Source organism: Ammospiza caudacuta, chromosome 4 (assembly GCF_027887145.1).
Source record: "Ammospiza caudacuta isolate bAmmCau1 chromosome 4, bAmmCau1.pri, whole genome shotgun sequence".
Classification (NCBI taxonomy): domain Eukaryota; kingdom Metazoa; phylum Chordata; class Aves; order Passeriformes; family Passerellidae; genus Ammospiza; species Ammospiza caudacuta.
Window position 1 is genome coordinate 22,819,603 of NC_080596.1, and position 13,845 is coordinate 22,833,447.

Genomic DNA, 13,845 nt, shown 5'->3' on the forward strand with positions numbered 1-13,845 from the left:
TCAAATGAAATGTTCAGGTAATAAATTCAAAATAAACAAAAAGAAGGTACTTCTCAACACATACATTGTTCTACCTTAGGACTCATTGCACAGGATATTGTGGATGATAAAAACGCACACGGTTTACAAAACAATAAGACAAACTAATGGAAGAAAAATCTATCACAGGCTATTAAACCAAAGATACCATCTCTGCTTCAGGAAGTTTGTGAGATTCAGATTGCTGAAAGCTGGGAAAATATATTGGGAAAGCACTACTCTGTGCTTGCACTTTTACTGTTTTCCCTAGGCACCTGCTGTTAGTCCCTGGCCGAGACAGGGACAGTGACAGCAGTCGGGCTGTGACAACAGCCAGTAGCACGGCTCCTCAGGGCTTGATCTCGAGGACAAGTGTCCACACTTCCATCAGATGGTTTCACTTTGAGCTAGAACCAGACTGGCCCTGCTGACTGAGTGGGTATTCCCAGGTGGGAACATCTTCTGGCTTAGCAGCACCCAAAATGAAACCCGCCCACGCGCTCCGCTCGGCGAGGCGCGCACGTCGGCAGGAAGCGGGGACAATGAGCGGACTTGCTTCAGGAGAACACTCCTAACCCACACCAGAACGCTCATGCAGATACACCTGTGCCCCATGGAACACACCCTTGCCCGGCAAGTCTGACCACTCTCCTGAACCAGTGACCCTCCTGCAGGCAGCAGCCACCCTTGAGGACATGCCATGCCCAAAGGGTGACCGAGACTGAGCCGGGTGTTGCTACAGGATCGCTCCGCAAGCAGCTTCTCAGCTACATCCCACTCTGCTCAGTGCTCTCTGGGCACAACTACAGAATTAGGCCTTTAGACATTAGGCTGTAGACATGAGGAAACTGTCACCTGCACATTTCTAAGGAATTTTTAAATCTTGGTTATTTTTCATGCAACAAACAGCTACTTTATACATATATATATGTTGATCTGTGATGACCAATATACCAGCTTTTAACCATCTCTACACTAAGAAAACACAGCTGGTACCATTGTTATAATGAGAAACCTATAATTATATTCGTTTTTTGAAAATTATTAAAGACACAGTTCTAAGCCTAATTTCAAGAAGACAACCAGTATTTAATTCCAACTGACAAATGCCAAATAAGGTTATAGACTTGCAAAATAAATTTTAATATTAGAAACTTTATTGAAATTTTCTCATCACAACAGCTTGGCTCTTACAAAGTAGTTAAAAATACCATGACATTGCATTTCTCTTTATGCAAAACACTATTTTAATGATATTATATTGTCCTTAGTACAAAGGCACCTTTTAAGTAAGATGAGAAGTTGATTTTCCAGTTTACAAGACAGATGCAATATTTACCTGAAGCATATTCTCCTCGGAAGAGGAATACACTTTAAAAACAAACAAACCTTCAAAATGTTTCTGATCTTGACTTCTGTTACTTAATTTTGCATTTGCCTTATCATGAAAAGGAGAAAGCAGCTTAGTATTAAATGGAATGTCTTCACATTTACAAAAAGCCTTTTGATTTATCTTGAATTTCTGATACTACCAATTTAATCTTTTGTATAGGACTCTTCCAAAGGAGACTACTGCTTCCTTAAACAAAAAAAAGGTTATGAGATAATTTTTGAAGAACAGTGATACTTTTGACCTTGACATAAAGTATACAATTGATGGGAAAAGTCACTGAAGAAACTTCCACCGCTAACATGACTAAGCTGAACCTTTATCTGCAACCTAATTAAAAAGGAAGGTTCCCACCCCAAAAAGTCTTGACAAGGGTGCTTGTCATGAAGAATTACAGAGTTCTGCATAAGAGGGCTCAAGGGCATTCAAAATTACTGAAAAAAAAAAATTTCCTTATTCAAAATTAACAATACAGAATCTTCTCTTCAGAAAGCCAAAGAAAAATTGCTAAGGCATTTTTAAAGATCTGTAAGTACAGATCAGTCTTCTTTCATTTACACCGAACCTGGGAAAGCAAGAGAGAGAAATACAATTTTTTTTTCTTGTCTTGGTCTGTCTTGTACAGACTAAAATAAAATCAATTGCCCTGTGGAAAAGCCTTGTAAAGAAAACTCATAAATCCTATTTATTTATCTATTTTTTCATCATGTAGAGCAACATAAGATTGGGTATTCTTGTCACAGAGCCAGATGGTAAAAGAACCATAACAATCGCTGTTCATCAACCCCAGGGACCACAGTCACTGTTCTAAAGATAAAATGATACTTAACAATTCACAAAATTATTTGACCCTTTGATTATCTCAGTTAAACAGCATTAAATTCCATCAACAGGCATTCACAGACAAAAAATTATGCACTTTTTTTTTTTTTATTCTTCCTAAGCAACATACAAGGAGAACAGAAACTTCAGGGCAAGACCCCTCCCAAAACTGTCAAGCTAACTGGAAAGCTTTTTACATTTGCTATAAGAAAAAAAAAAAAGCTGGAAACAGGTCTTAAATCCTTCCCATATCTGGCAATTAAAGGTTATCTTAGCAGTACATCCTTTCACTTAAGGTTCACATTTTATCCAATAGCTAATGCATGTCGAGTCTATGAACGCCTTAAAGCAAAGGCAGCGGCTGGACCTCAGACCTCAGTGATGGGCAGCAGGTATTACTGCAGCACATCCATCTATCCAAAACATTGATATTCCTTCCTCTGATCATTTTTCCAAAGATATCAAAAGGCTCTCCTGTATATTTGTTTAGAATCCAATAGCACAGGCATGATGATATATTAGGAAAAAAATCTTTGCGCTGAGTATGGTGAGGCACTGGCACAGGTTGCCCAGAGAGTTGTGAATGCCCAATCCATGCAGTGTTCATGGCCAGGTTGGATGGGGCTTTGAGCAACCTGGTCAGTGAAAAGTGTCCCTGCCCATGGCAGGGGACTAGATGACCTTTAAAGTTGACTCCAACACAAACCATTCTATGTGTGACTCCATGACTGAGCAATTCTTCCCCCAAAAGTACCCCGCAGTCAGAGCTAAAACAGGGATATTCACACCAAAAGACACAGACCACATCACTTCTATTTACTGTCATCTGGAATTTGGCAAGAGGCAACCTGCTGGTCTAAACTAGCAGGTCTCACTTTTCTACTTGTACAGGCAAATCTTACTCGTACCTCACCTAAAAATCCTATTTTGTTTACTATTTTCCCAAGCTAGGCTTAGCTCTTCCAACTTTTCCAATGACATTTCAGCAGAGCTCCATTTAGGATCTGAAGGATGGTAAAATATTTTCTTTTCTTCAATTTGAATATGGCCCAGCTGAAGGTGGCTCACGTGCAACAGGTACTCAAAGCTCAAGCAGTATCAGTGTGCCACAGATGAGACATTTTATACAGATATTTAAATCAGGCCATGCCTCTAATAAAGACAATAATTAACTATCCTCCCTGGCACCAAGGTGTTGCACAGTGAACTTCACATCAAAGAAAAGAGCCTTTAAGTTATTTAAAGATTTTGAAGTGTTGTGACGAGATGCTGCTCATTCGCGTAGGGAAAGAATTTGTTAACTGGTCTGCACTGCAGACAAATATCAACAAACTTTGATAGATTTCCTTTGCCTGTGTGTCTGCCAACATTTATTTTTTTAATAGATTTTGTGGTTGTCCTCCAGAAGTTGAAATGTTATTTTGCACTAAGCACACCAAAACATTTTTTATGAACATTATTACCACAAGCATAAAACTTCTGTTTCTGTGTGAAAGTTTGTTAAAAAGGGTTTCACAACCATAAGGAAACTCAATTAATTGTATTTCTGAATTTCCCACTGCCAGATGGGATGTTACTCAAGACTGGCATAATGATTCAAATACCAGCAGTAGGTCCAGCCACCTAGAATTAAGAAGATGGGCCCATGGGTAGAGAGAACAGTTTCCCTCAAAATGGCTCTAATGAAGATGAATTTGCTCAAACTAAAACAAATTCTACACAGCCATGGCAGGATTTGCTGAGACACTGGGTCACAGGAGGCTAATGGCACTGTGACACACCTACTAAATCTTCTCTCTGCAAGCTTAATGCAATAAAGAAAATCCCTTTGCGGCCGATACTGCCGCAGGTGCCGCAGCGGAGATGAGACGGCCATGGAGGTCACGGGGCTGCAAGTGTCGCTCTGCCCAGCAGCCCCCAGCTCTGGAAAGGGAATGAGGAGCTGGCCAGGACTGGGGCTCTTCTAAGCCCTGCTCAAGAGGAGAAAATCAAACGTGACCTGGCAAAGGAAAGAGTGAATGCAGCAAGTGGTATATGGCCTCATGAGAGGGATAAAACAGGGAGCAGCTTATGCCGTGACCTGCTGAGAGACGATCAGTGGGACACCCTTCCTCCGGTTTAAGGAGCTGGGGAAAAAAACATGGACAAACACGAAGTTACTGAAGTGAAGGAGGAAGACACACTTTTTCCTCCTCCTCAAACTTATTCTCTTGGTTTTACTTGGACAAATCCAAAGTGGTCTGGTTAGGATGAAAGAAAGAGCGAGACGCAAGCAGCTTATTTTTGTCCAGGAGCGTCAGACATTTAAATTACCAGTCTTGCTACTGATTTTGGACACCAGCCATGGCTAGGGATTTTACCCGTAATTCTCACTGACATTAATTCACAGACTGGCTCCCTGACCAGAAAAGGTCTTGCTCTGGCCTGACCCATAACAAGGAACCTGGAGTGGAGGGTTCATCTGACTCATGGTAATTGCCTTACCAGCATATCGGATAAAAGACAGTTTCTGAGGTATCAAGTCTATGGACAGACACAGGATCTGCAATCTCCTGGCACACACTGCAACAGCCAAGGAAAATTGTTACTCTAAGAACCGAGTATGTCAGTAGGAAGCAAGTGATAAAACAATTTTCTGGTTCTTCCAAATATATAGTTAAAGGAGCACAAACCCCGAGCTTTTGAGATCCACAAGAGAACTATCCAAACATGGCAAGAGTAACTCTGAAAGGCTACTGCAGTGCACTGGTTTTTATTAAATAAAGTCATTTAATAGTTACCTCAAGCACTTAATCCTGCATTTTAAAAAATATACAGAAATCTGCTAGTTATTGAAGACAATCTGTTCCCAGTATCAAAGGAGAATTATGTATTAGTAGACTCCTCTCAAGTCACACGGCCACATTATAACTCCAAAAGTATCTGTGAAGATACTTTTTTATTTTCCCTCAATATGGATAACAAAACGGGGATAAACTAATGCCACTTACACTTAAAATAAACAACCCTGTTTATAAAAAAAAAGACTGCAAAACGTAAGTGAAAGTAGAGTTGTTACCTATTTACTTCTCCCTTTAAGGTCGAGGATCCTTGAAGATTGAATTTGTATTTTCCCTGTAGCTTGCTACACTGAAAAGGCAGCAAAACCGAAACTATACTCAAGATAATTATGCATCTTATCCAACACCCCTAAAATAGTAACAAGTTTGTGATAGTTCTACCTGTCATTTTGCAAGAAAACTTTCCTACATGTCTTGAACGAGCTCAAAATATAGATTCAAAAGAAAAAGGAGAATGGAGGGGAGATTTCTGATGGCTATAACTGAGACGGGATATTTTCTGATCTGTGCTTTTGCAGGAGCGAGTTGGGTTTTTTAAATAATTGCTTGGAAAAATTGCTCTCATTTCTTTGGATCATCTCTCATACTGAATCATCCTTAAATAGTTTATTTACTCATTAATTTTTGTGTCAGATCACCTGCAAAAATATCCACAAAAATATGCCTATTCCTTTTATATTCAAATATAATTTACTTCAGAAATCCAGACTTTTCCAGCAGAGTCTGAAAAAAAATTTCTTTCTAGCTAAAGGAAGGAAGGAACCAAAGGAAGGAAACTTGTAAACTACTAAATTTCCTGAATAAATATTTCTTGTGTCCCTCGTTTGGGCACTGCAGATTGGAAACTAAGCCTCTGCCTCTGGGACAGCAGACTCCCAAGTTTCAAGTTAATGCAGTTTTTCAATCATTCTTTAACATGAATCATTAATGTGAATACTTATGCTGAGCCCATTAAGTGTTACTGCTTTGTCCCACAAACATTCATTAATTTAGCCATAGCATACTGCCATCTGGTAAGGGAACAGGATTATCTCCATTTTACAGATGAAGAATTCAGAGGGAAAAGAAACCAACCAAACAAAAGAAAACCCCCCAAAACAATTAATGACTTAAGCAAGTTATTTCAAGAAATCTGCCAGATCAAGTCCAGATTTCTTCAGTCACAGTCCACTGCTTTTAAAGCAGAACTATTCCTTATCACTTCCAGAAACCTTAATTTCCAATTAGCTATGAAGTATAAAAAGAAACAAAACATGAATCCATGTTTTCTTTCAACAATGCCTTTAATAAAGCTGTGCATACGTGACCTATATAGCAGGTTCATCAAGTCAGCAACAGATATACATTGATATTATTAAATGTTTAATATGTTTTAAGCAAGATTGACCTCTGAATGAACCACAGTATGCTTTGGGATTTAAAACAATCTGTTGTAGGCTAATTTTTCACATTAGGTCTGTATTTAACAGCAACAGTAATTTTTAAATTTAATTTGGCCTCCTGCATCATGCACATAGAAATACATTTCTCTCAAGATAAATCACTCAAATGTGCCCAATATCAATACCAACATTATATTTTTTGCTTGGGGATTATTTTGCCAATAATTTAGCGACACAACCATGAGGAAAGCAGCACTGCCGATTCCGTTTCTAGCGTGAAAGCAAAGTAGCTTGCAAGGCATGCCTTGGATTTGAGAAGCAGCAGAAGGAACTCCACACCCCTCTACCACTTTTAAATATAACAGCAAAACAAAAAACTCAGCAGCTATTTCAGGAAGCTTAGTTGTTCAAATAAGAAAATACTTACAAGCAGAGGCTGGGGGCAGACTCTACAAAAAAGCCTTTTCTAGAGACAGAGTACTCATTATTAACACAAGTTTTGAAGAAAATCGGGAGGAAGTACATCTAAGGATCAAATCAGAAGCAGTCTTGCAGATTATTTTAAACTATGCATGATGGATGCATTCTGCTCTGTCCTCATTTCAAACTGCACAGACTTTTCCCTGTGATAATCTATTCCAGATGAAGCAACTGATATTTCCAGTTTCAACCAAAGAGAAATGGAAAAAAGGGGGCAAATCCCCCCCCCCGAACTGATAACTCTTTGCTATTTAATGATTAATCAGTATGAAACCTTCACTCAACATTTAACTTTCTCTTATTTACTGAGCTCTTTAATACAGAAGGGAAAGTAAATAAAAGGAAGAACGGCAATTCTTGATTTCTTGCCAGTTTACAGTATTAAAAAAAGAATCTGCGCCACGGGTTGGCAGGCAGCCACACTTACAGTAAGCTATCTACTGTTTCACCCCGCAGGAAGGACAAAGGATTCAGTGTGGGGCTGCTGGGTTTCTCTCTGTCAAATGCACCCTTCAAAACAGATCCCAGGAATATTAAAAACTGTGTGCAATTAAGAGAATGTTTTTCGTGATCTTTCCTGCTTTTGGGAGATGTTTTTAAAAACCCTGGAGCGTCGTTGCTGTCGAGAAGGCAGGGAAAGGAAATAGCAGTGCTACAGCCACAGCACTGACATTTTAACTTACTAAATCAAGTTACTCCAGCAGAAGTATAAGGTGCTGGGTTAAGCAGTTTGGTTCATGTTTCTGTTTCCTCATGACACAAGTGTACATTACTGCTTCATTCCCTCTCCAGCTGCACAGCACCCGCTTCCTGAAGGGCTTCCACAGGATTGTGACACAGGGAAGCCCATCTTCTAAGGGCTTATTCCTAAGGCTTCCTGGTGTACAGAGGTAGGTATTTGCCAGCAGTGGGGAAATCTAAAGAAGCACTGACTTCTGGGGATAACTGCTCCATTCCACATGCATCATGCGATATTCCCACATCTTGGTCACTCAAAACCATCTGAACCGTTGGCAGGAGGCAGGAAGGAAGGAGGAACAGAATGATGGGAGGAATTAAGGGCTGGGGAGAAAAGGAAAGACAGGGTAAAAAGCAGCAACAAGCGGGAATTAGAACAGGCTAGAGTTAAAAGAAAGAGCCAAAAGGAAGTGAATGAAAGCATGACTGAAGAGGAAACAAGTTGTTAAAGGACAAAGAAAATCGCTAGTCCGCATTATGAGGGAGAGCACATGTGTAAATACAGAGAATATGGATGAGAGTTAAGCATCAACGATTATAAATAAGCACAGCCTGAGTGCTCCTTCCACTCTTAAAACAGAAATAAAAGGAGCACTGGTTCCACCTATGAGAAGTGAACATCCATGTGACCTGCCTTTGTTTCATTATGTAGCTTTTAAACTTTCAGCGAATTTCCAACTATTCCACGGCTACCCTACCCATATTATGTCTGGAGATATTCTAAATATCCCCATAAGCATTAGTACATTTTCCAAAAATTCCTGCTTTCAGAATAGTGTTCTCTTCTCCCAACTTCAGCAGTTTTAGCTGATTCTCATACTTCTGTGCCCGATTCCCAAAAATTGTTTTATTTTTTTTAATATCTGAATTTAATGGTATTCAATCTTTAAACTTTGGTATCATGATCTCTCTAGCCTAAAAATGAATTTGCAACTTAAGCAGGAGAGAATGGAAGAATTTTTAGAGTACAAAAAAGAGACAGCTTTTGCTTGCAGTCCTGGAAGGGCTGGAAAGAGTGATTTTCAAATCCTTGACAGTCTTCCCCATCATCATCCCCACCCCAGCCCTCCTAGCTAAGAATGTAAAATTGCTCAGAGTACTGCAAGTCAGCAACAGCCCTGTTTAAATGAGCTTTGCGTCTCACTAAATGTCTCAGGTTAGATCCCAGTTCTGAAAGATACCAGCAAAGATCTGAAAATCACTGTCTGACGTGCATCTTGCTGTGACAAGTATTAGATTTTTGGCAAGTTCAGGACAAGTACTAACTTACTTTTCACACCAAAAATCAGGGATGCTGATAGCAGAAGTGCAGACACAGAGATACAATCTGACAGATAGATACAGAGCTGGCAATCCCCTTTCTGTCTCCAGCCTGCAGGTCACCCCTGGATGGTTTTAGGAAAACCACTTCCCTGTGTCTCCATTTCTGCATTCACAGAACTGATTTGCTTTTGCTCCTTTGCTCTCACGGACTTTTCCACGCAGGTCTCATAGGAGGCAGCCATCACTATTTTGTTTCCAGGCTGGTTTTGCTTTCACAGACACAGTATCTACTACACATACATTAGAGCTGCTGCAGCTCCCCGGCAGCAAGAGCACCACACAGAGTGTCAAACAAAGTGGAAATCTGGTTAGCATGGAAACAAAACTGAAGCAGCTTCCACAGCAGCAAAAATACTTGCTCTTGTACCAAATTCAAGGAAACCATTTTTGCTGGAAGTAGCATGCTTTTCAGAAGTTCCATAATGGTTGTGAAGCACAACTCTAGAAGGTTTTCAGCTCTCTAATCTTCATCTACATCATAACCTACAGCACAAATTTTGATGTGTTTACCTGCTCTTTTTATCTTTGGAAGAACTAAGAAGAATGACCAGCTTTAAAGAACAACTTATCCTCCCAAATGAAGTTATTGACAAGAAAACAGTAACTTTACATATAAAAAATCTTAGTTTAAAGGTAGTAATTGGCAAAAAAATTCAATCACTACAGCTAGTTAATGCTTTCCTACTGTACCACACAAATATTTTAACTTTAGGTATAAAATGAAGCAAGTGCTGGTGAGTTTCATAACAACATAGTCGAGGAATAAAAAAACCCGAAATTAAACCAAGAAAAATCTCTATGCATTAAAAAACATTTACTAATTTATTGATTTTTAAGCTTGATGGAAATGTTTTTGTATTTCAGTTTGAAAAGAGATAGTGGAGAGTAGGAGAGAAAGACAAAAGAAGAAATAAATTATACCCTCAAGATCAACACTTCCTACTTAAAAAAATATTTTAAACATAAATGAATCCTTTGATTAAAAGTTTTGATTATTCTTAAAAAAATCCTCAAAAACTCAAACTTGCTTACATAAAGCTGAGAACTTGCAAATACTAGCTCCAATTCTGCAAAACACAAAAACTCCCACTGACTTCAAGGAATGCAGACTTAGACTCACTATTTGCAAAAACACATTAACTTCAGCATTGGAACTACTTAGCCTCCCTAATCTGATTCCCCTCCCCAACAATTACAGAGCAATTACATGAGATAAGAACACATTTCTCGGCACCATTTTTACATATTTTGATAACCATGTCCAATTACAAATCTCCCTCAATGCCTAAATTAAAAAAAAAATTTTTGAAAATATTTTTTTTCTTTTTGGAATTATTCTGACACATTGCTGAAGTGTCTCCTCTAAGGAACAAAGGAATTCACCTGAGTTCAGCTCCAAAACAGACTGAAAGTTATCAGCCTACTTTCAGTTGACTTCAGCCCACCTCCCATCAGGCTGCCTGAGAACTGACCTGGGTAGAACTGACCTTTGAGAAAGGAACTGCACTTCAATCCATGGAAATGCATGAAATCCATGATTTTTTTACTCTTGTTGGTCTTCTCAAGGTTTAAGACTCTTTGAAATGCCATCAGCTATAGCAACAGATTCTTGTTTATACAAACAAATGACCCACAAAGTACACACTTAATCTTACCAGCATGCAATTTTCATTCTCCTGTACCTCTCTTTCACCCCAGTCCTTTGTCAACTGCATAAAAGTGAAACATTTTTTTAAACAAACAAGAATGTTTCTGTTCTGTCAAATTTCAAGTTGTCAGCGTTCCCCCACGAACCCAGCTTTTATTCCTTAAAGAAATCCCACTTATACTGTGCCTAAAACATGGAAATTTTTATTTGTATTTCTTGTATTTGCAAAATTTTGTGGGGAAAAAAAAGATTTTTTTAAAATCCAGTAATCACTTTTTCAGTTTTCAGAATTCCCTACAGATAGAAATGTTACAATTAATGAAAAAAAATACGAGCTGGAAAAACTGGAAAAACCTAAATAATTCTGCATTATTATTTTAGACAATTAGGCAATAACATGTATTTTGCTATTAAAGAATAGTTGTAGTAATAGTCTACAGAAATAATTATGAAACATGAGAAATGTTTTTGAAAATATTGACACTTCTAACTACGCTACTAATTATTTCAATTAGATATTTTATGAAATGCCATTGATTTCACCCCAGGCAATGAATGAGTAAAAATGTTCACATCTTTAGTTAAAAAATGCTCACTAGGTTCTGTCCCTCATTTGTTCTGTCATATGCATGACTATGTTGCACAGAGGCTGCAGCAGCTTTCCCTGCTTTCCCTAATTTTTTTAAATTTTAAAAATATTTAAAACCTATTAAAAATCAGTAGGTTATCACCATTTTAAAGCAATAACTTATTAATACCTGATTGACCCACTTTTTTTTTTTCAGCACTAAAACCATAAATTCGATGACCTGCTCCTTTACAACTGAAAGGTGAAACTCAGACAGCAATAATTAGGGGTTGGATGATCATGCCCCTGGCAGCAAGAAATGAGTGCAGAAGAGGGAAGCTGCACAAACCTCTGGATCTGCTGCAGCAGAAGACCCTACTGCCTTCCCAGGAACCCCAGCTCCTGGCAGCCCTGCCTTCTCTGCTCTCACCTGAATCCTGCTTCCTGCCAGCATCCACATGCAGAAGCAGAAAATAAGAAAGGGAAAAAAGAAAGACAAAAAAGAAGAAAAAAAAAAAAGGAAAATCAGCATTGAAAGCATCAACTTCCAGCAACATTTTCAAAGCTTGCAGAGGAAGGGTGCCAAGCGCACAGGCCAGACACTCAGCTCTATTGCTGGCAGGGGGAACCTTGAAAACTGTTTGCAGCCACTTATTGACACTAATCCTTGCTTCTTCTCCTTTCTGCCTCAGCACAACTTCCAGAGCAGCATCTCCCTGGGCCTTCCACAGCTCCCTGCAGCTGCGGGGCTCACAGGGGCTGCACAGCTCCCCGGGCCTGCAGCCATGTGCTGCATTTCTCTGGAAGGGCCCCTAAGAAAACACTGACCTGAGCCACACTCCTGCCTGACTGTCTTTGGCACAGAGAGCAAAGCGTGCTATAAATGCATTCCTGCCCGTGCCCAGGCCAAGTGGCCGCTGTCCTGAGGAGGCTGAGCCGCTCTGACAGCTGCTGCCTGTCACTGACACCGGCAGGGACACAGGTGACAGCCAGACAGCACAGTGCCACGGGGGGACAGCTCCTCCCGGATGCCAAGCGGGCCAGGCACCACAAACCCAGTGGGCACCATTTTCAGTCAGCACAGCAGAGAAGGGGGGGACAACAGCTCCGTCCTTCACTGGGACGTGGTGCTCTGTGCCAAGGGATGGTGGGCTCTCCTCAGGTGCACAGGCCATCTCCCAAGGGCAGGACAATGGCAGACACACGAGAACTCTGCCCACGGCCTGAAGCTTCTCCTGCTCCAGGAGGGCCCTGCTGGCCCAGCACGGACTGCCCAGCACCCAGCAAAGGAGGTCAGCTGAGGTACGGATGGGACTAAGCAAGTGAAAAAAAAATAAGTTATCCAGTATCACAGGGCTGCCTCAAGCACCCCTGCTGCCAAGAGAGATGTATTTCATCTTGGCCTTAAGCCAGCCTTGAGACATCCCGTTTCAGTTCCTGATACTTCAGGCATTTGCTCTCCCTACACCCACTTTACAGATATAAACACAGGCAGGGAAGGAAAAAAAAAGGCATTCAGCTTGTGCAAACACCCAAAGCTCAAAATAAGAGAAATGCAAGAAATTGCTTCAGCTGGGAACCAGGGACGACGTGAAGCCTTTGCTGCACAGGCCACTCAGATGCTGAAGGAATTCAAGCACATGCACTACACACTCCAAAGGGACAGCAGCTCCTCCCTTGCCACACAGCATTTTGTCTCTGATTTAATAGAAGAAAGAGCTATTGGATCACACGAACTGGGGGCTAATATATGTAATTCAAGCTGTTGAAAAAAAGTTTTGAATGCTGCAGTATACATACATGCATCTATCCTCACACAGAGACACTGGATAGATACATATGGATATGTATGTGTTTATGTAAATACTAGGATAGCTCATTTCACTTTATAAACACAAATAGTAAACTACTTGCCAAAAGAATAAAAGGTGATCATCATTACATCCTTCAATACATTTCTAGTCCCTCATTAGACTGTAGGTACAAGTTAAGTTGGCCCATCATTAAATGAACAGGGGGGGTAAAGAGGGAGGCCCCAAGGTTGCAAGACAAATACAAGTGATAACTCCCCTACAACACCATAGGCAGAGTAAATCGTATTTAGCAAACCAGACACTATTTAACAGGTCCAGTAAACACACAATTGGCAAATTTCTTCCCTTCCTCTGAAAGGCATAATGCAAATTAATTGCAGCATGCAAAATCACAGTTCTAATTTAGCAGCATTCTTTGCAGTGCTTGAGAAATAAATGCAAAAAACAGTAGGGATTGTCAGTGGGCTAACTGAACAATTTCACAAGTAAAGGGAATATTTTACATGTCAATGGGACACTTTTACAGCTGCTGACTGTTTCCTGAAGGAGTCTCAGATCTTGTGTGTCATTTATGGCATTTTGAGTTTGATTTTTTAAAGTGATTTTTAGTTTCACCTGTGAATAAATTCAGCAACAACACAGAAGTTCATTGCTATGAACTGTGCTTCAAGTTAAGCAACAAATACAGGCATCTTAATTCTCTACCACATAAGAATCTATGTCAAATAATTGTCTTCATGCTCCTGGATTTTTGCAGTGTATTTCCTGCAAGTAATAAAATGCCTATGAGTGTTTTTGAATTCCCCATTCAAGTGCAAGTTG

General features: G+C 40.0%; 1 protein-coding gene across 3 annotated transcripts in view; it reads right to left on the bottom strand.

The window, feature by feature from the left end:
* The window catches only part of NR3C2 (nuclear receptor subfamily 3 group C member 2), a 190,013-nt gene that overhangs the window by 145,452 nt on the left and 30,716 nt on the right, over positions 1-13,845 (bottom strand). The window contains exon 1 of one of the 3 annotated variants that reach the window (XM_058802916.1): positions 6,880-7,069. The exons of the other annotated variants lie outside the window; for them this stretch is intronic. Within the exon in view, the coding sequence (XP_058658899.1) occupies positions 6,880-6,977 (98 nt within the window). The 5' untranslated portion in view covers positions 6,978-7,069. Of the gene's footprint in view, positions 1-6,879; positions 7,070-13,845 lie in introns of those variants that run through there. 3 annotated transcript variants of the gene reach the window in all.